Source organism: Pogoniulus pusillus, chromosome Z (assembly GCF_015220805.1).
Source record: "Pogoniulus pusillus isolate bPogPus1 chromosome Z, bPogPus1.pri, whole genome shotgun sequence".
Lineage (NCBI taxonomy): Eukaryota > Metazoa > Chordata > Aves > Piciformes > Lybiidae > Pogoniulus > Pogoniulus pusillus.
Genome location: NC_087309.1, coordinates 51,290,794 through 51,312,684, shown reverse-complemented (window position 1 = coordinate 51,312,684; position 21,891 = coordinate 51,290,794). Strand labels below are relative to the sequence as shown.

The following is a 21,891-nucleotide window of genomic DNA, read 5'->3' as shown; positions in this document are numbered from 1 at the left end:
ATCAACACAGAATTTGAAGTGACAGTGATAAGATCAAAATCAATTCAAGTTAAACTTCGTCTTCTAGGTCTGCCTCTGCAGTTAGGGTTTTCAGATTTGCTTTACCTATTTATAAAACTGATCTGGTAAGAAATGAGAAGTACAAGACTACTGCATATAAGCAGCATCAAACGTACAAGAAAAATACTCGAAACACCAATACAAAATGAAACAAATCAACCAAACAAAAACAGACCAAAAATATCTGTAAGCAAACTGCTTTCAACGAAAGTGGAACATGGAAGCCTGAATTGGAAGGCTTCCATTCTCAAAAAACTAAGGACTGCAACTCTTCACACAATTTCAGTTTCCAAGGTGGAAAAGTGGCAAGAACACACTTGCACAAGCCAAACATCTTGATTCACATGCTCCTTTCCCCACCTTCAGAAACAAACCAATATTCAAAAGTCATAGCATTTTTTAACATTTCAAAAGCAGTATCCGTACCTCATAGTCTGGCCCTCCAAAGTGGGACTTTTTCTTCAGTTCTGTCACAGCATTTTTGTATGCTTCTTCAGCTCTTCTCCTTTTCTCTACCTCCTATAAAATTACATGATCATTTGATAAGAATGAGCTTAGTGATGAGTCAACATGTCAATGAATGGAATGGCTAGTACAGAGTTTTTTTGCAAGTAACAACTGCAAAACTGCTAGTTTTCTGAATTTATTTGCACATGTGTTTTATGTACCTATATCCATGCATATATAATGCAAAGCTTGAGGGGCTAGGTACTCAGAGGATATCTTAGGTCACATGGGAGAAACTACACCACAAGCAAAAGCTGGTATCTCACATAAGCGCAGCTATTCATTGTCCTTTGAGGGTCAGACTTTGTATGTATCTGTTTTATATAAACCTCCTCGACACAGATGCTTTGGCAGTGATATGATTGAACAGTGAGACTGGTAAAAAGCTAACTTGTTCAATTTGGTGAGATGCTAATGAGTCACAACATCTAAGTTGTATCTAGAATTAGCTGGCATAGGATCAATGTGAATCATCCTGAGAACTCCACGCAGCAACTAGCAAGCCAGCATCATTCTCCCATAACAACTTGCGTGACTGTACTGGAGCCACTAACGATGTCTCTATCATTGTATACTTTGAATAAAAAATATGGTAATGCCAGAATCCAATGAAGTCTAATATTTCCTCTCTGCAAGCTCTATATACAGCCAGATGCTCTCAGTGATAAAGCTATAAACACTTCTGAAATCCTTCTTTAATTCCACTTTAATACACAAGATGTTTCTCTGTCCACTTTCAGAGTTGCTTCTGGTGGAAGAAAGTTAAGTCTTACAGGTGACAACTGGACACCACTACTTGAAGATAGGATTATTCAGTAAACCAACTTGAACTTTAAAGAGTCAGTGAAAAAGCCTTGAAAAATCCTGAAAGGCTGAATTTATTGACTAGAAGTTTGGTGATAACATTCACTCTGAAATTTATTTTCCAATTTCCAAACCAGAAGTTTGGAAAGTAAAGCAATGATTTTGAGGTGAACTGATGTAGTATACTTTTCCACAGGAAAAACACCAGCTTTTAGATGAATACAGTATGGTCTTTATCTGTGAATGCAGGCTTCTGACTTCAGAAACTACCACAAGGAGGCAATACCTGCTAACACCTAATTTTTCACAACATTTTGTGCATTTAAGCTGTTTGAAAGTAACTGCACAGGTGTAAAGCTGCATGAAGCAGGATTTGATTGAGTCTTTGAGAGAAATTGTAGAAGTTTACTAGCACACTTGGAATGAAAAACAACCACCACCCAAAGGAACTCCTCTTCCGACTTCCCTCAAATCCCTGCACTGTGTGTACTTCAATCTACAAATCAGGTATATTTCACTTGTCAAAAGACAGCTCTCCAGATCTGCCAGCTTCTCTTGGCCACATTAAACAAGGCAGAAACTAGGAAACTGACAGCAGAAAATTTTAGGAAGACATCTAAGTTACAAATATTAAAAGTGAACAAAAGAAGCTGTCTAAACATGTTCATGTTAATCTTAAGGTAAAATACAATATTCAGAAGATAATTTTGCTCTTTAATAACTGGCTATCTGGCTGTTCTGGTAACAGGAAGAAACTAAAACATAGAATTCTAAAATTACAATTTCTAAGTGCATTATTTCACCAGTCTCCTTAAAAATTACAGTATGTTTTTACAATAAGCCTTTCAAAGATTTAGAAATAGTTCCCAACCTTCAGAATGTAATGTAGACACCTCTTATTAAAAAAAAGATTATAAAGATTCTCACTTGATAGTACTGTATTCATCTCTAACCACACTGCATCCATTTTCCAGATTCAGTTTCTATTGGCACTTGAGCATATTTGAATAAGAATGGTTTTAGAGCAGCTATAATTTTGGAATATATTTGCTTCAAGTTCAGCAGACATAAATCTGTCTTGCATTTTTAGGCTAAACTAGCCCTTTACAAGATGGAAGCTGTATAATTTTGTGAGATAGCAGGAATCTTACTAATCACCTCTGTGTACGAAAAGGCAGTTCTGAGTAAGGAGGCTGGAGATGAAAGGACAGTAAAATGGATTACAGTGGCACATGCTAGTTATAAAAATCCTCATTGATTTTAGCCACTGATAGAAGTCTTATTCTGTGACAAACTTGCACAGTGCAAAGTCAGCGGTGCAGATCTGCTGACAAGCAAAGGACAAGTTTGATGCTGCCCCTTTCAAGTCTGTGAGATGATCCTTGCCAGTCTGCCAACTGCTAGACAGTAAGAGCACTAAAACCCTCCCAGCTGTAACAAGCAGCAGCCCAATTTAATATCACTTTCCCCTTTAATCTCTTAAAGCATTCTGAGCTTCACAACATCACATTTACTTCCCTTTCAGAACAGTTTGCTCATCTATCCAAGAAAATCTAAAGTACAGAGATCAAGACTATTCTCCTCTCATATCTATTTATCAGATGACAAAGCAATGTGTTTTGCTCAGGCCCATAGTTACAAAAGATACTCTTACAAACCCCTGTTTAACCTGTGTTAAAATGAAACCAAAAGCAACTCTGCAACTGAAGCGGAATAGCAATAGCAGAGGTGTGAAGACATTCAAGTGCTGTCTTTAAGGGCACAAGTGTCAAGGTGTTAGTGATGGGGGACGGCAGGGGTGGCCTCTATATGGGGTAGCCAGGGGCTCTAGTCCGCTTTGAAACAAAGCCATGCCAGTACACAGCTAAGCCCGTTTCACTATGTGTGTGGCATCTGTCTGAAAATGTATTTCAGAGCAAAAGCACCCCAAGGAGAGAAGAAGGTGGATCTGAAAAAAAAAGAAATAACAAAGGACATGACAAGGCTCAGAGGAGGAATACCTCAGGAGCAGAGATCACATCTGCACTGCAACTCAGGAGGACCCCGTGCCAGAGCAGGGAGACATTCCCCGAAGAATTTTCCCCCTGCAGCAGATTTTTGCCAGTGAACTACTGATGTCCACAGATAAAATTTGCAGTTGAGAAGGGAAAGAGTGTAAGGAGAAAGGAACAACAGAGACAAACTCTGTTAGACTGCAGACTTCCAATTTTTCACCCCATACTGCTTTAAGCTAGCAAGGAGCTGGTACAGAGGCCTGCAGTGAAGGATTGAGGTTGAGCTTGGGAAATGCATGAAGAAAGCTGCAGAAGTCTTTCTTTGCCATTAACTGCATCAGCAACAAACTGATTTTCCCCAAGTCAAGAATGTTCTGTCATTCGAAGGACCAGTGAGCAGTCTCCCTGCTTTTCCTCTGGTCCATGATCTTTCTTATCACATTTTTCCTCCTAATCCTGCTGGGTAAGTAGTGAGCAGCTGGGTAGGACCTTGACTGTTAGGCAAGGTAACCCACAACAGTTCTGCATTATTTAATATTAAAAAAAAATCTTAAAAAAGGATAGAAATTAGAGGAATACAAAGTAATTATTTTATGTTAGAATTAAAGCATTTAAACATAAGTGTGCTGCAAACTCCAGGAAATGTCACTGACAAATGGTGGCTTTGAAAAAGTTGCCAGTCTATCTTAGGAGAGCAACTTAAAACCTGCAAGGTTTTCAAAGCTTTAGCTATTTTATTCCTGGCAAAATGTGTCCAAATCAGCTTGTGAGCCCATTTAAAATGTATTTACTCCATCTATATGAGGAATAGGTCACCTGACACCCAATGTGAAATTTAGGTTTCTATTTGTTAAGCACATTCAGCTGAAAAACAAGTAAGTGTTTTAAAGCTGGTCCACAGAAGAAGAAACATGTGACAGATAACTAAATGAATTAAAGTTCTATATTAAAATGTTATCCTATATTAACATATACTAACCTAGCAACAAGAAAAAAAATCACTTCATTCATGCTCTAAGCAAATGCTGATCAGAGGGAGTGCATTTGCTTAGCTCAAAAAGAAGGCTTTTGGAGTAGGACCTAATAATAGCCTTCCAATACTTCCAAGAAAATAATAAAGAAACTGGCAGAGTCTTCACAACAGCCTATAGCAGAAGGGTGAAAAAAAAACAGGCAGATACTTAAATTAGTTACTCTGACTGGATATAAAGAAGCAACAACAGTTGAACAAGCTGCCAAAAAAAGCTGTGCAAGTCTCCAGCCCTGGAAACTCGAAACCATACTTGATACCAAGTCTTGAACAACTTGATCTGATCCCAACCTGTGCCTCCTTTAATGAGGAGAGTGGAGAGAGAGAAAGACACTGTTTGAGGTCTCCAGTCCAGCCTGAATTACCCTGTGATCCTATGAACAACATTCAAGTATCAGATTTGCTGTAATTCCTGCAATTACTCAGATGTAGCAGTAGCAAATTAAGTGTTGACGGAAGTCACAATACATTTAGGTAGAGCCAAGGTTCCGACATACGGACAAATACAACACAGGAAATAGCGGCAAAGATTCAAACATGGGTATATCTCATTTGAGTGCATTTATTCTTTGAACTGTGTGTCACTAGAACATACAGAATAAGATTTGATGTGTGATACATGACACAAATAAACATGTTAAATGAAAACCAAGAGACTTAACAGCTATAGGACTGCAAAGGACACTTGCTAGCGATAGGACGATCCTAGAAACCAAAGCCTGAAGTACAACCTAGCCATGACTACAGCTAACTTCATGAAAGATGACATTGCTCTTTTCAAATTACTGTAGCAGTTAATTAAGTATGCTTAGCATGTTTCAACTAGAACTGCCATTAGAATAACAATCCCACACATCTGAAAACACAACCAATTAGTATAAACCATGACAATCTCTTTAATCTCTTAAAAGGAAGTGAAATGACAGAGTAACAGGATGGTACGGGGTTTGAAGGAACCTCTTGGCATCATCTAGTCTAATGTCCCTATTAAAGCAGGTTCACAGAAATCAGGCTGTACAGGAACACAGCCCAAAGGGTTTTGAAAGTCTCCAGAGAAGGAAACATTACAACCTCTCTGGGAAATCTGTTCCAGGGCTCCACCATGCTCAGAGTAAAGAAATGTCTCCTTAAGTTCAAGTGAGACCTCCTGTGTTCTAGTTTGTGCCCATTGCCTCTTGTCCTATCCCTGAACACAAGTAAGTTCAGTTACATTTCCTTGACACCCACTCCTATTTGTAAGCATTTACAAGCTCCTCTTTGTGTCTTCCTTATTTTGCAGGCTAAGGAACCCTAATTCTTTCAGCCACTCCTAAGGGCATGCTCCAGTTCCCAAATCAGCTCTTTGGCCCTCTTTAGACTCTGCAGAAGTTGTCCATCCTTCTCAAACTGAAGAACCAGAACTGGACACAAAACTCCAGACAGGATCTCACTAGGACAAAGCAGAGTAGGAGGAGAACGTCCCTCAATCTGCTGGTCACACTATTCTTAATGCACTGTAGAATATCACTCGCCTTCTTGGCCACAAAAGCACATTCTTTGTTTACAATTAATTTGTTATCCCCCAGCACTCACAGGTCCTTTTCCAAAGAGCTACTTCTTAGTAGGTCAACCCTCTAACTTGTACTAGTGCAGGACTGTAGTTGCCCTTGATGGAAGTTCCTGAAGATTACCTCTGTCCAACTTTACAGCCTGTCCAGGTCTCAATGAATGGCAACACAGCTTTTTGGTGAATTAAGACACCCCTCCCAGTTTTGTACCATCAGCAAACTTGCTAAGGCTACCTTTGCTCCCTTTGTTCAGGTCACTGTTGAATGTGCTAAACTAAGACTGGGACCAGAACTGACCCCTGGGGAACACCACTAACTACAGGCTTCCAACTAGAGTGATCACAATGCTCTGAGCTCTGTATCACTGTACCATGAAGAGACATCTAAAGTCAGAATTCATTGTTTTCCTCAACATTGACATAATTTTTATTGCAGCTAAAACATTTCAGAGATTTGCACATCTTATTGCAAGCAGGGATAATTAGGTCTCTTTCAGAAGGCTGAAAACAATACACTTATTATTATGCAATTCTACTGGGTTCTCAATAGTGGCCCTGTATTTTTCATATCCATCTGAACAAGGGCTGGGAAAAGTAAGACTGTGGTGAATAATTTTGCTATATGACCAGTTCAGATAAGTTCAGCTTTTTATTGAAATAATAATGTAAGCACCTACAGTTAATAAATGCTGTACTTAAAAAGTTAACAGCTCCTTCAAAATTTCAGTTTCAAGCTCAGGAAACACTTTTTCTTTAAACAAAAGTAAAATTAAAATTATCTTACCTTATCTAGCCTTTTTTGCCAGCTTTCTTCACGTTTTACCATGAGTTCAATACAATGAGAGAGAGTAGCAAGGATTCCAGCAGTAGTTGCCTTGAAAGTTATAGCTTCTCCTTTAAAGTCTATGCCATTAATTCCTTTTGGTGTCACATTTGGAAACACTAAAATCAAACAGAAATCAGTCACTGATGGCTGATTTTAGCTCCATAACCATTTTACACGTATGTCCTATAACACTTTGAAGGAAACAGACTGGCTAGAAAGTTAATTTTAAAATAAAAATAAAAAACGCTAGTAATTTTCAGCTATCCACATGATAAAGAAAGATTCAGAAGGAAGAACACATCCCTTCAGCTTCAGCTTGTTATGCTGCATCTCAAGTCTGCTTGTAACGCGGTATTACTCTGCGCTCAGCAAATCATGTGGGTGGAGGGAGTGGTAATACTTTGTAACAATAGCAGTTTGACAGCTTGAAGTGAGGCCTAATTAGCACAGAGCAACCTTAAAACATATCTGATATAGCACTAAGAAAGGAACAACTTCAAGCCGCAGTCAAACTGAAAATGTAACATTCAAGGTTGCTTTAAGCAGATAACTCTCGATTTTGAAAACTCAAAAAGGCATGATAAAAGTATCAAATGTGTTGAATGATGCACATACCGTGGATTTTGCAGTTTCAACTACCACCTCACGCTGTCAACCAAGCCATCTGTTGCCAGGGCTATTTAAACAAGCCATTTAAAATGTGCGACAAAAAAAAGCACCTACTTTATGTCAAACCCCTCTGTAGGTTGACATAATAAATCAAATATTACACATTAATATCAGAAAGCAGAAGTAAAACTTAGCTTTACTCCAGTTAAACAAGCCCATCATGTTAAAGTATCTCCTGATAGGCCACGGGGCAAGTTAAGGACTTATCACCTAGCTGGATGTCACCTTCTGCCCCCTCCCCAAACTGTCGGTTTGCCAACATACCACTGGTGCATTTTAAAGAGTACAAATAAATGCTTGTTTAAGTTCATACAACATCTGACAGTAAGGGCAAAACGGAGCTTTCAAGCAGATCAGTTCTTGCAGGGAAGAGAAATGCAATTGCTGCTCCCTAATGGTAGAGCAGTTACCTGCACTTCGGGAACAGAAAGCAATTGACACACGGTCCTAAGCAGTGTCTTAATCTCTATAGAGGTTTTATATGACTTTGCAGAATTTTTTTTAATAGATGTTTACAGACTACAAAGACTTCAAATATGTCAGTAAGTGTATACACTATGGTAGAATGCAGCTTTTTTTAAAATTTCATGTTAATCAAGAATACTGCAGGACATAGAAGATGGGGGCTGGAGAAAAAAAGGGAAAGCAAGCAAAAACTCTGCTTCAGAAACAATAATGAGCAGAGTAGCTCTCCTTTCCCCTAATAGCTGCAGAGGGAACACGGAGGAGGCTTAGACTGAGAGTGGTATAAGCTGGCAAACCAGGCAAGGCAGTGGATTCACTAAGAATAACAAAAATTACACAAGAGCTGCACCCGTAACACTTCATAACTGAAAATTAGAGTTTACAGTAGTAATCTGTCCTGTTGGTGTAGACTGTGCTCAGGTGCAGGCTTAACAGCACAGCTATCATCTTTATTGATGTGACTTTTCTCTCTGAATTATGTATCATGCTAGGCATGCTTAAGAAACTAACACTGGCTACAAATACTACAAAATCATTTTAGGAATCCTTGTGGTAGATTGTAAGAGATGCAGCCTCATTTCCTGGAAGAAAGCCAGCTTTTGCTCCTGGATATCCTTTTAAGTCTCAGCTACAGCTCACTAATATTTCCACAGTCTCAGTCTCTGTAAATTTTACGTCTTTCTTTATTGATTAGTCTCAAAGTTCAGTGACACATGCAGAGCTTGTATTTTTGAAGTCAGTGTCCATACTTCATTTCAGCCATCATAATTCTGGGCAAAAATGAACTTGTTACAGAAAGATGTAGAATACGTTTCTTTGAAGTGATAATCACTCGAAAGATTCCTTAGAATGGGAGTACTTTGATTCATTCCTAACCAAATGTCCCAGGTTGAGAACTACAGAGTTAAAAAAATCTGCTGGGGACTAGGAGACTGTTATTCAATCCAATAATTCTGCTATCTCTTTATAAACTCATGGCAAGGCCAGCTCGTTCTCCTCTCCTCCTCCTCCAGCCCTGTCTGGCAGGAGCTGCTTTACTGGGACAAAGATGTAAGCAGTAGGCCTGTTTTGGGGCCTCCAGAGGCTTGTGTTTATGCCTCCTGGACAGTGGAGGTGTTGGGGGCAGGAGGATTGGAGCACTGGGGATTATAGATTTAGTTTTGGGCTAAGGGAAAATTCAAGGGGGTTTGCCATGGCTGTTGTATCTGCTTCTGTAATTTCTTACCTCTCCAAAATACAATTCTATGTTTTTTCTCAAATTTCATTTGAGAGATTCCTTTCTGTCAGCTCTCTTTAAACATCTCAATACCAGAGGAGGCATTTGCCTTCCCAGAAAAAGTCAGATGATGAGATCAAGCCTTTTTTTTGTAGTAAAGGCTGAGCTTCAGTTACATTGTAAGTTTTTTGTCAGGACAGTCCTATTTGGAGAGCTCAAACACGTTTTCTATTCCTTTTTTTCTGCCTTTTCTTTTTCACATTAGCTGCAGACTGAGTGAAATATAGCATGAGGAGATCTATACAACTCAAGGGAAAGGGTAATAGGAAACTACTGTTGTTATTGTTGTAAATGCTCTTCTAGTTTGGTGATCAAACTGCATGCAGCCAACTGAAAAAATGCGCTTTCTCTCCTACTCAAATTTTAGTATCTCACGAGTTATACCTTTAATTATCCTGTCCTTTAAGCATTTTGCTTTATTTCTGATTTTTTTTCCCCCTTGTCTTTCAGGTAAGAGGTTCTTCAAGCCATGCTTTTGCCTTGAACAGCTTACTAGCCCTTCTCTTCCCCACCTCTGTTCTCATTAGGCTATGTCAGTTTTCCCTTTGTGTTTCTGAGATTGTTCGTAACACTCTCCCTGATGGCCAAAACACCATGTATTTGATGAAATCTATTTTCCAGTGAGAACAAAAATAATTTTGAAAACAGTAAGAAGAAATAAGTTTTTAACTTTTCCATTTTATGCCACGATGATAATAATAAATGAAAAAAAAAACCAAACATTTGGGTGCATCACCTATTCACTAATACCTACTGTTGTTTCAGCTCAGTGGATAGCAGTAGGATCAGCAATTAGTTTTCCTCTAAGAACAACCTCATTATTTCAGCAATAAGTTTGTGAATATTCTCCTCCATTCAAAACAAATTCTCAGCATCCAACTGTGTTTTACAACAAGTTTCTCTCATTCACCCTCTGTACCATGTCCATCCTTAGTTTTAGTACAAAAATGCCTGCTGTCTTCGAAGATATTCCTTAAGTAGGTTTCACCTGCTGCTCTTATTCTTGCATAATTTAAATCCAAATATGCCCCATTTGCCAAGCAGATGGATGGAAACACTTGTATAAACTTAAGAAATTAAGATCTCAGTGGGTAAATATGTATGTCAGACCCTTCTTTGGTTACCAGGGAGAGTTACCAGAGTTAACTGGAATGTGTCCAACAAATTTAAATATCTTCATAGTATTCATCGTCAAATCATTAAAGATCATAGAGAACATAGAAAGGAAAAAGCTTCCCTTTCTAAAATGCCATCTTCAGAGTACACATATCTCTATAGTAACACTGACTATCTCCTTCTACCCAGCAAAAATGCAAAAAGGAACATTTCAAAAGAGGAATACAGATAGAACTTCAAATTCCTGTTAGATAGATGATAATAAAAGTGAACTCACTTGCTTTGCATTTAAATATTCTATGATGATCTGCTATACTAAAAATACTCTTTCCTAATCACATTCCCCATACTGTATGTGAATATGTAGCATACAAACTAGAAGAATGTGGATAGGAAGGAATATTCTGAAGGTTAAGATGGAACTCCTACATAGTCCTACAAAAAGGATTAAGTTTGACAAAGACATCTCTTTCAAAATGAATCATGCAGTATAATTAAATCCTCAAAATATTTTTAAAGGTTTTTTCATGCTACAAAATTCGTTCTGACTTAACAGTCTTCAAAAAAACATACACATCCCTAGATCACAGGGTTAGTGGAACTGTGCAGTTGCTTACAAGTGAGCATTGCAAGCTATTTTACCTTTGGTGGTAAAATGCAAGAGAGATTAAAAAGTTCAGTTACATGCTATTTAATCTCTGAAATCATTACGATAAATTCTCAGTAAACTAAACATTTTATATAAACTTAAAATCTTTTCTTATAAATTCTGAAAGTATCCTGAAAGCTACTTATAATTTTTTGGCTATGATTCAGAAAGAGCACTTAAATTCAGCAATGAAAGATGTCATCTGGGGTAAACAGCCAGTTAAGAAGAAAACAGAAAACACATAAAAGGCTTATTTTGCACAAGTTTCCCAGGTTCTTGATGAGTATGTTCACATTTTGAAGAAACACTTTTGGTGAGTACTGTGGGAGACTTAATCAGATTTGAAACTGGAGGAGGTACTGCAACTTCAAAGTTTCATGACTAAAAGTCTGAGAAATACCTTAAGACTACCTGAATGATCGGTATCTAGAGAATTTGAACACATATTTCAGTTGAGGAGCAAAAGAAAGTTTCAGAAGAATGCACATAGCTTTTACATGCGAACAACTCCTGCTGGGCTAGAAGTAACAGATCACTAGAAGACCGAGAGATGCATAGATTATTCGTACGCACTGTGTGGATGTGGTGAGTACAATAACCAGATCATTTAAGATAAGAATAAAAAAAACCAAAATTATCTTCATCACACTAAAGTAATATACAGTAAAATAAGTGCTAAAGTTGTGATGAGTGAGAATCAGCAATGATGCTGACTTTACTATTACAGAGCATTAAAATTAGGAAAATACATTCTGGGACATACTTAAGTGGAAAAGCATTATGCTCCACTACACTCAAAGCAGGTACACTTGCAAGAAAAACTGCAATTACCTGTTACAAATCTCAAGTTGTCAATATCTGAATGATGCAGCTCATTTAAAAGTATTTCGTAGTGAAAATGTCTTTGCACACAGAAATTACAGTTTGACAAACACACTTTAATACTGTATGAATTAAACACTTATAGAATCATTAAAATTAACTAATGAATGATAATATGAGTAAGGACTTCCTGTCACATACACTTTAACTATTTTGCCATTTTCTGCTTAGAAAATAACATAAGTACTTGTCTTGTGTGAGGCTTACATAAAACTTACATAATTTTCAGTGGAAACTACTGGGATACTTACATTTTTCCTTACTGCTGTTACTGTTATGTAAAAAATCTCCATCAGAACGCATTGTAGGGAAGTCATCTTCATCGTCTTCTACCACTAAATTTGAAAAAGTGTGTTAACAGAGTGAGAAAGTTTTTGCAATTCTTTAGTATGCAATAAAGAATTAAAGAGCATCTTCATTGCTAAGCAGTGTTTCAACTTTTCTCCTGTAACAGTCATGACTGTGACCCCATTTCCTCTTTTTTGTAACCACGATCACTATTGACATTACTTTCAGAAACCATCAAGTCACTAAAACTTGCTCAGTGTTGAAGTTACCACTCGATCCTGTGGTAGGAACAACATTATTTTGGTGTTAAGAAGGGAGCCACAGTTCAGAAATTTCTAAACTAGAACATTTACAAAGAAGTGAAACCGTGCTTACCTACTATTCCCTTACTATCAGAAGTTTTTGACTCAGAACAAACCCAGGGGTCAACAAAAATATCTCAGGAGAGTGCATGATATGACAACAAGGTGTGCTTGGGGAAGAATTCAAAGATGTATCCACATCTTAGTCCTACTCGGTTCTCTGGTGCACTTCAACTAATGCTCTTTACAGCCAATACATCTCAAGAGCATTCATTATGACAGCACAAGCGCATTTTTAAAAGAATGTATCACTTTAATTGAAACAACATCTCATTTTATTTTTTTTTCCAAAATAAGAGATAGAGTGACAAACTAACTTCAGTTAATCTTGTGATGGTACACAATCACCGTTCTTTAACACCAAAAGCATTTCTTTTGTATAGTTGTCAGATACAAGATAACATTAAGTTAGGTAGATTCCTATGGGAATTCAACTTCTGAAGTGAAAACAGTTAACTCTGTTTATGCAGAAATATCTATCGCTGAGACCCTTAGACCAAAAAGTAAATTCAGGATACACAATTTGTTTTTATGGCATGAAATGCTATTGTGATTATTTCGAGGGCTATTACTGTGTAAAAATATAAGTTCTGTGGAGATAAGAGTTTTCAGTTACAGTTTTACCTTTATCCCTCTGGAGTTCATCTTTGGAAACTGCATCTGCACAGGCATCAAAGTATTTCTGCAAAGTATCAACTTGTCTACACAAGATGTCTCTAAAGGTTTCCATCTCTGCAAGCTTCTCACGTAAGCTGTGGCCCTTCTGAAAATGCAAGGCAAAAAAAAGTCTGAAATGCTTCTGCATACTGAAAAATACTCAACTCATCTGCTCTCCCAGAAGTACATCCCACCTAGGTTCCTATGTTAAATATTTATATACACAAGATACAGAAAACCATCATTTGTCAATCAATATTAACCATATTTATTAATTAAATCACAGAATGATCATTCTTTTTCATTTAGAAGCCCTGATATTCTGAGGACTGAAATAGAAAAGGTTAGTAAGTGCTCCCACAGGTCTGATATTCTTGCTGGTAGCAGGTGACACAACAATTTAAAATGGATGGGGTAAGTACACAGAGGCATGAGAGAACTTCCTGTATGGTTTCTTTATCATCCTACGATGAATTACTAACACTTAGCGTAAACCAAGTATTTATTATTTTTTCCTTCAATAGCGTGAGTCTTCACAAGTTTTTTTCCTGTTGTACATCTTATTTATGCACAATGAAAATTTCACTCACTAACCTTGAACGAAGAGGTCGATGTTGCAGAGTATCCACTTGCTCCAGAAACAAGAGACACCATGGAGCCATGACGTCGTAAACTTGACTCTGAGCCATATCCAGATTCAGTCTGAAAAAAGCAAACCACACACAAAAGTAGAGTACTGAGGCTTTTAATAAAAAAAGAAACTGTGAAAGCAATATTAATGTAATTTCCTGTGAATCCACTGTGTTTGCTTCTGGTCAGGAAGCAGCAAAGACTTAACTCAAATTGTGCTTGAATATTTAATAGGTTGAGGCAGCACATCTAAGACTACTACAGATAGATTTTTTTTTGTTACCATAATGATCAATAAAGAATTAGTTCTCTACAGTGTACTATCTGCCCCCAAAAGAACAAAGCACCAAATACTCCAGAGGTCAAAAAAGTTCCATTATTTTTGTTTCTGTAAACCCTGCCAAGCAATTTTTACAGTGTTAAAAAACCTACAGTATTTTACAATTTATCAGGGGATTAACAAGCTTCAGCTTGAAAACAATAAGCCACACACAATCCTTCCAATAAAGTCTTATTTTTTAAAAACAACAAAACAGAGCATAGAAAAAAAAACAATTACTGTTATCATGCACTGAAAGCTGTTTCATACTAAGCAGAAGTCCTCGAAAAATAGCTACAAAGCATAGCAACCAAAGTGCTAAAAGCTTCATCTTGTAAGGATTAGTCCTGATACTTAAAGCTTAAAATAAAGATATTTTACTTTTATTCATGCTAGATACATGCAATTGTATTTGACTATCAGTTCAGGTGTTACACAGCACAGCTGGCTTCAGTAATGCATTTGAGATATTGGACCACATTTTGAATTGCAAGGTAATTCAGTGCTAATATAACATTATTCACTGGACTAATTCTAAGTGTAAGAGAAATTCAATAATGAAGCTTTCATTAGTATTTTTGTTAAAACTCAAGTAAAGGCTTTTAGCTCTTCTCATGTCCTTTAAATCCTCCAAAGACTTGACAAGTAAAAATGAAGTACATGAGGGATTAACAGGGTTTTTAAAAGGACAAGACAGAATTTCTGGCATACAATTACTCAACTTCAGAAGCATTTAATGTGCAAAAGTCTTAAAAGATCATTTTATAAGTCACATAACACTTGGAAGCACAAAATATTTTAAGTTTTCCTCCAAATGTAGATCAGTAAAAGTTTCACTCTTTCACTGGTAACGTCAGTGTTTAATTATATGCTACAAATATTAAGATAACTTTGAATAAGCTTTTACTACATTCATTTTGAGAATAGATACTCATTCCACTTCCTCTGTAAGTGGTACACACTGAAAAGATGATCAGGTTTAATTTTGGTAGGATATGACCTAATGAATTGATCCATTTTACTATGTAGCCAAAATATTAATCACATTGATGTCAGAGCATTTTAACTAAGGACAGTAAATATCTTCCAATTGCTTTCTCCTTTAAGTGAGAAAGATGTTCCTATGTCCAACCTGGATTTAAGCTTTAAAAGTGAAACTTCTGAATTTCGCTGTTGGAAGATTTAATCGAAGTCGTATCTTAATAACACTTCTCTGGAACTTACAAGAGTAAAGGTAATCTTGGAAACATAAAATCTGGAGACTTGTAGTCTACACTTGAATGTAATAATTTTCTTCCAATATTACCTATACAGTCAATGATAAGTTAATTTGTCCACAAAATAAAAATGGAGGGTGAAAGAAAAAAAATTCTCTCAATATCAATCTGTAAGTATGACTGTTTAAAGGCACCTTTTTATCACAATATTTGACTGTCATTTATGCTTCTGAATAATTACCCTAAACAGTTTATCCACTCTTCAGAACCACACACAAGATAGCAAGTACAACTACTACCTGGCAAACCCTATCAATAAAAAGGTACTACATAAAAAGCATTTAGGCAGTTTTAACTAATAGCAACAAAAGAGCAAGCTTGGCAGACAGAAGAGCAGACTAACACACAACACTGACCTAAAGCATTTACAGAACATGTTCACAAAACTGTCTCAAGTAGTAATGTTTTAATAGCCACAGGAGAAAAAAAATGAAAACTACATAAAGAATATTTCTTTGTCAGAAAACAACATAAGTGCTCTTTCATACAGAAACAAGCTCACAGTAAACATGCAAGCAGCTTAATACAATGAAAGCATGCATTATGCAAAGCCCCACCATTCTACTACCGCAACATCTAAACAAGAGCAGGTCACTGCTGCGTTTATGTCTTGCAAAGCAGATCATCATTATCTATCCACTGCAGAAATACTCAATTACATTGAGAAGATGAATGTTGACAGAAGCTTCTTTCGCTTGTGTTATTTTTAATTCTCCAAGACAAAAATCTGAAAAGCAGGTAGAGCTTATAAGATAGAAGCTCAGTCTCTACTTGAAAACCAAATGCAGAAATGGTATCAATTCATACCATCAGGAACTAATGCTAAATTACCATGCCCAGTATACAGATGAAATTTCAGGCATGCATCATCACTTCAAAGCCATACTAAAAAGTTGCATTTGTTAGGCACATTCTGCTTTTAAAGGTGGTGCACAAAATCCATTAATCCTTTTGTTGGCAATAGGTGAGAGGAAAAAGCCAAAGGATCCAAAGCTTTATGTGATTCTTCACTGGAGCAGGTGTTGGTATCGGCAACAAGGCAGTAGATCTGAAAAGCTGCTTTCACTGTACCAGCCAAGTATTTGCAGAATCATATCACAGACTTCCATTATGGCTCACACTGATCCGCCAGTTACAGATTTCCTAAAGTGGGTCAATAATACTCTCGAGTAAAGCAGACTCACAGGAGACCTTTCTTACAAAGCCAAAAAAAAAAAGGCAGTTATTCTCCCATGTCTTCAAGGAACTGTTTTGATTATGTCTCAGTTTAGTGCCTGTATATTTATCCACCAAGACAGGTATTTTCAGTCAGCATTATAAATTATTTAGTATTTTACATAACATAAGCAGCAGGCAGCTCCTCCCTCTAAGGCACAGGGTGAAGCAGACATTAGGATACAGTGACTCTACTCATGTTCTCTGCAGTATTCGTTAAAAAACCTACTAAAATATCCCAGAGACTAAGCCACAGTATCTACAGGAATGTAGAAAAATCGTAAAATGCAAAAGCTGGAAGGTGCTATGAAAGATTCAGTGAAGACTAAGCAGACAAGCTCTGTAAAACATCTGTGTTCCAAGGGCAGTTTTCAGTCCTGCAAATACTCCAATACTTAAAGAAAGAAGTGATACCCCTAGGATGTGCCAAAGTAGGGCTACCAAGGGATGGTTGTAGGCAGTAAGAACACCATAAACACAAGAAGTGCAGTCCAGGATGCATTTCTGAGGACTGAAGATACAATTAACATGTATCTGTAGGTCAGTTTTTATAACCTTTCAAAAGCCACTGACAATGGAAAATCAATAACTACCTTGTTTTTGAAAATTTTAACAAGAAAGTAGAGATGGGAATTTCAGAATCCAGGCTTCAGCAGCTGGATAACAATTCCCTTGCCTACAGCCCTTCCAAGCACAGCGCAGGAGACTATTTAGGAAGTAAAAACCTTCTAACATGACCTTCCTTTGCAGCTGAAAACCAAATAAAGAAACATAGGTATGCTGTACTGCCAATGGTGACAAATGTGCAATTCCACAATAAATAAGCATATGACAGGCACTGAAGGAAAATATTTGGGATAGAGCTGAAAAATAAGTATAAGACAACAACTGAAAAGAACCCCAATGTAAGGTGCTGCCCTGCGGGATGACCCTGAGATCACTGTAACTGCTACAGCCCTGAACCTAAGTAACAGTTACCCTTTGCATCATCTCAAACTCAGTGTACTTTTGGTAAGTCACCATCTGTTGACTGCAAACAATAAGTCTCTTCTTAATCAGCTGCATGAGCGAGAGTAGCACACAAGCTGCTAAGTTCAGAACTGTCCGAAAAATGAAAATAGCTAAGAACCTGTACCAACACAGATCACTGCAGAGAGAACCACAGGAGGACAAAGAGGTAACTAAAGGCAAAAGACTGGCCTTTGATAATCTTTATTCACACAGTTCACACTGATGTTTAGTTACATAGATATGTATGGGGTTCTGCATGAGTTCTATTGACTATTACTGTAGATGGGAAAACTATTCTACAAATATTTAACATCTTTAGATGCTGAGGTTCAACAAAAGCTGAACAGGGAGAGACAGGTGCTCCAAAAGCAGGATGCACTGCCAGGACACTGACCAGGAGGACATCCAGAGGCCCACAGGGAAGGTCAGAGACAGAAGGGCTTCACCATCCTGTTCCTCAGGCTTGGGAACCATTGTGTCAAAGTATGATTTCAGAGAAAAGTCCTCCATGAGCAAAAACACCCAAACATAAGCTGACACTAACTGCATTCCCCTATACATTGACTTAGCAATAAAAATAAAGCAGCTCATACTGTTGGGCCATGAGGATATATGCAAGACTGGGACAGAGCAAATCTGTCCCCATGAATCTGGGCTGTCAGGAGATGGATGAGTCAGACTTGCAGAGCTACACAAGACCTAAAAATCTCCATCCTGCTGTTAGATACTGTCAGTAAAAACACTAAAGTTCTGGCCTCATGTCCCAGGTTGAGACTATAGGGTTAAAAAAACTTCTGGGGACTAGAAGATTGTTATTCAATCCCATAATTCTGATATCTCTTTATAAATTCACAACAAGGCCAGCTCGCTCTCCTCCTCCTGCCCTGTGTCTGGCAGTAGCCACTTTATCGGGAAGAACATGTAAGCAGTAGGCCTGCTTTGGGGCGTCCAGATGCTTGTTTAGGTCTCTCGGATGGTGGAGGCATTGGGGGGGAGGAGGGGAAGACTGAAGCACTAAGGAGTATTAGATTTAGTTTTTGGGTTGGGGGAAAATTCAAGGGGGTTTGCCAGGGACGTGGTAATTGCTTTGTAAAGTCTATCTCTGTATTTCTCTCTAAATACAATTCTGTTTTTTTTTCTCCAGTTTCATTTCAGAGTTTAATTTCTGTTGCCTATCTTTAAAAACCACTACACCTCAACCCCAATGCACTGAAGCAAGTGTTCTTGTTTTCTTTAATGCTTTGTCAGCTAGAGGGAATAGTCAGATTTGAAAGAACAAGTTCATTTAAATACATGTTGCTTGATATTAGTTTAAGAATAATCCATGTGCATTTAAAAATAAGAAGAACTCTGATCCTAACTAGAAGCATGTGCCATTATCATTAATTTTGATATAAAAAAAATCACATAAATTGCATCTGAGGGTGGTGACACTCTGGAAGAGGTTGTCCAGAGTGGTTGTGGATGCCCCCTCCCTGAAGGTGCTTAAGGCCAGACTGGATGGGGCCTTGGGCAGCCAAGTCCAATTGAGAGTTGTCTCTGCCCACGGCAGGAGAGTTGGAGTAGAAGATCTCTTAGGTCCCTTCTACAAGCAAAATGGTTCATCACCAGAGGTTAATGTTCACAATGGAGACAGAGAAGTCCTGTAAAACTTCATTCAAATAGAGTTCATAGAGCAGAATCTCTGTGGGTCCTCTCTAACTGCTGGAGGGCACTGCCCCTTTTCACTCCTAATTTCCAAATTCTTCTCCCCATTGGCTTAGATACTGAATGTATAAATTTCCTGGTCTGCCTACTATGTGTTTCCTCTTACACATACACTCCTTTGCATCATACACCCCATCTTCATTTATTTGAATTAGGTTCTTCACTTCTCTGGACAGAGAAGTTAATTATTCAGTTGCCTATCAAGCTTGCGCTCTGTCCTTAAAGTTCAGTAGTTCAGCCTTTTTCCAGTTTCTGCTATCTTTGGAGGACACCCTGCTGATTTATGGTTAAGACCCCTAGTCAGACACTAACAGAGTCTTCTTTGTTATTTGCATGTAACAAAGACGAGGTTGAATTGTTGAGATTACTTTCTTTGAGGTGAAAAGTCTTTACAAATGAAGTCTTTAGAAATGAAGATGCTGCTAGACCAACTTGAGATAACAGTCCCATCACTTCCAACATAAGCCATTGTATGGTTCTTTGACTAATAGCTATATTAAACACTATTTCATCATTCAAAAGGGAGTGTTGCAAGGGACAATGCACAGGAGGCAGCAAAGAAGCTGCTCCCACTGCAGGAGGTGCAAACCAGCCCCAGAGCACTCTGCACCAAGCAGGGGCTTAGCAGGAAGAGAGGGAAAGATGCTAGGGCATCCCTGCTCCCATTTACAGCTTAAACAGGACTGAACCACATGACATGTTAAGCTGACAGGCTTTTAGATACCATATCTTTCCAAGTGGAAATGATTGCTTCTTACACTCCATATGATGGGCCTTTAAACCTACTTAAAGCTAATGAAGCATTGTATTAATCCCACCTCCGTCTAGGAGTGGAAAAACACAGTGACAATTAGTGTGATGCTGAAGAATCCCAGCCTAAACACCATAATCAGATTTCAAAGGACAGAGCACTGTTAAACAACAAAGTATTTTTTTCACCTTTGCTTAATGTTGCTTTTTGCAAGTCTGAGCTTGTTTTGGTCCTGACCTTTAGAAGGCTACCACTTTGCTTATGCAGAAGAAACATTTTTTAATCACAACATCCTAGAATTCTAAGTACAGGTGTGGACAAAGTTTTTATTTGCATAGGAGGAAATGGACTGCAAAAGCTTTACAGTGACAGGAAAAAAAATAAATCTCTTGTCTACCTAGTGCAGTTAAGTTACTCTGTTACTGCTACACACAGGAACAGACATTTTTTCCCCTCCACTCAATCCTTCAACAGTCATCTAGCCATCATAATAGACATTTGTTAAATGGCATATCCCTGAGTATGCAGTAACGAGCAATTGAGGACAAAACGTTAGAATTATCAAAGATGGAAAATTCCACATTCTGTCCAACAGGATTTAAGAAACACTGAACTTACACCCACATTCATCTTAAGCTGCAATCTAGCAATCAGTAACCTGGGAAAATGAGATGAAAAGTTTACTCACAACGTGACCTGTTTTGCATCACTCATTATTAAATTTAACATGTTTTTCTTGACTTTCAAAACCTATTCCCTTCCTAACCTTATTATTGTTGTGTCCCTTGTTTTTACCAGGTCTCATCACTCATTTCCCTCTAAATCATGGGAAGCTATCATTACACAGTGGACAAAAACAAAAGTTACATGAAAAAAGGCACTCCCCAGGATATGCATCTTTTTGTCATATTCTTGATAAAGTTTTGAATTCCTGAGGCTGTCCAAGGTTAAAGTTTCATAAATCCAGTCCTAATATTTTTGTCAAAATTGTCTTTCTTTAGAAGCAACCCCTAGTCTGGTTTAAAAGCTCTTAATGCACACAGAACCCACACATTGTAGAAGATTTTCATCCATCCTAGCCACACATCGATTTGGCAACATAAAGATCTGATGTCTTAAGCTTGAACTAGGCAATATTTGTATCCAAAGCTGACTTGATTTTTTACAAAAGATAAACAGACTACGTAGAAAATATTAGTCATTAAGTACTGAAGGTATAACTATATAAACAAAAAACAGTTCTGCTTAACAAGTAGGAAAGAGCTTACATGACAATAATTTGCTTGATCTCAAGTCAAACACTTGATACACAATGGATGTACCAATATTTTCAAAAAGTTAAACAGAAACACTGATTTATATACAAAAACTGGCACTGAGTGATTCTATAAATCTCACATTGAATTTGCAGGTCAAGAACAAGTCTAACATGAAAAACAAATGCTAAAGTGATAAATTATCTTAACACTTTAAAGGTTCAGACATAAGATCTAGCCTGTGAATATTTAGACACAAGATCTAGACAGAAAGGTAGGTATGCATATAGTACAGTTCCCATATAAAGAGATCATAGAAGTAAATGCAGGTTATGCTGAGAGCTCTGTAAGACTAAATTTCAAGTGAATGCTACACTGTGCTAAAACTTCAGATAATTTCTAAAAAGTAGTTGAATAATCAACCTGAAGCATGAGACTATATCCTCTCATCACAGGATATAATACACTGTGTTCTAGCAGGTCTGGACAAATGAGACTTGCATACACGTGGTACTACCTCTGTGTTTATGTATAACCATTTGAAAAAGTATCATCAGTTCATCTGTGTAAGCGCCCTCGTCAATATCCTCTGTG

The 21,891-nt window shown here is 37.6% G+C and overlaps 1 protein-coding gene across 2 annotated transcripts in view; it reads right to left on the bottom strand.

Moving 5' to 3' along the window:
- Nucleotides 1–21,891, bottom strand: part of CERT1 (ceramide transporter 1) — an 81,165-nt gene that overhangs the window by 17,623 nt on the left and 41,651 nt on the right. For both annotated transcript variants that reach the window (XM_064176284.1, XM_064176285.1), the window contains exons 4-8: nt 13,726–13,833; nt 13,099–13,237; nt 12,076–12,159; nt 6,726–6,883; nt 487–579 (exon numbers count right to left, since the gene is read on the bottom strand). In XM_064176284.1, the coding sequence (XP_064032354.1) occupies nt 487–579; nt 6,726–6,883; nt 12,076–12,159; nt 13,099–13,237; nt 13,726–13,833 (582 nt within the window). The remainder of the gene's footprint in view (nt 1–486; nt 580–6,725; nt 6,884–12,075; nt 12,160–13,098; nt 13,238–13,725; nt 13,834–21,891) is intronic.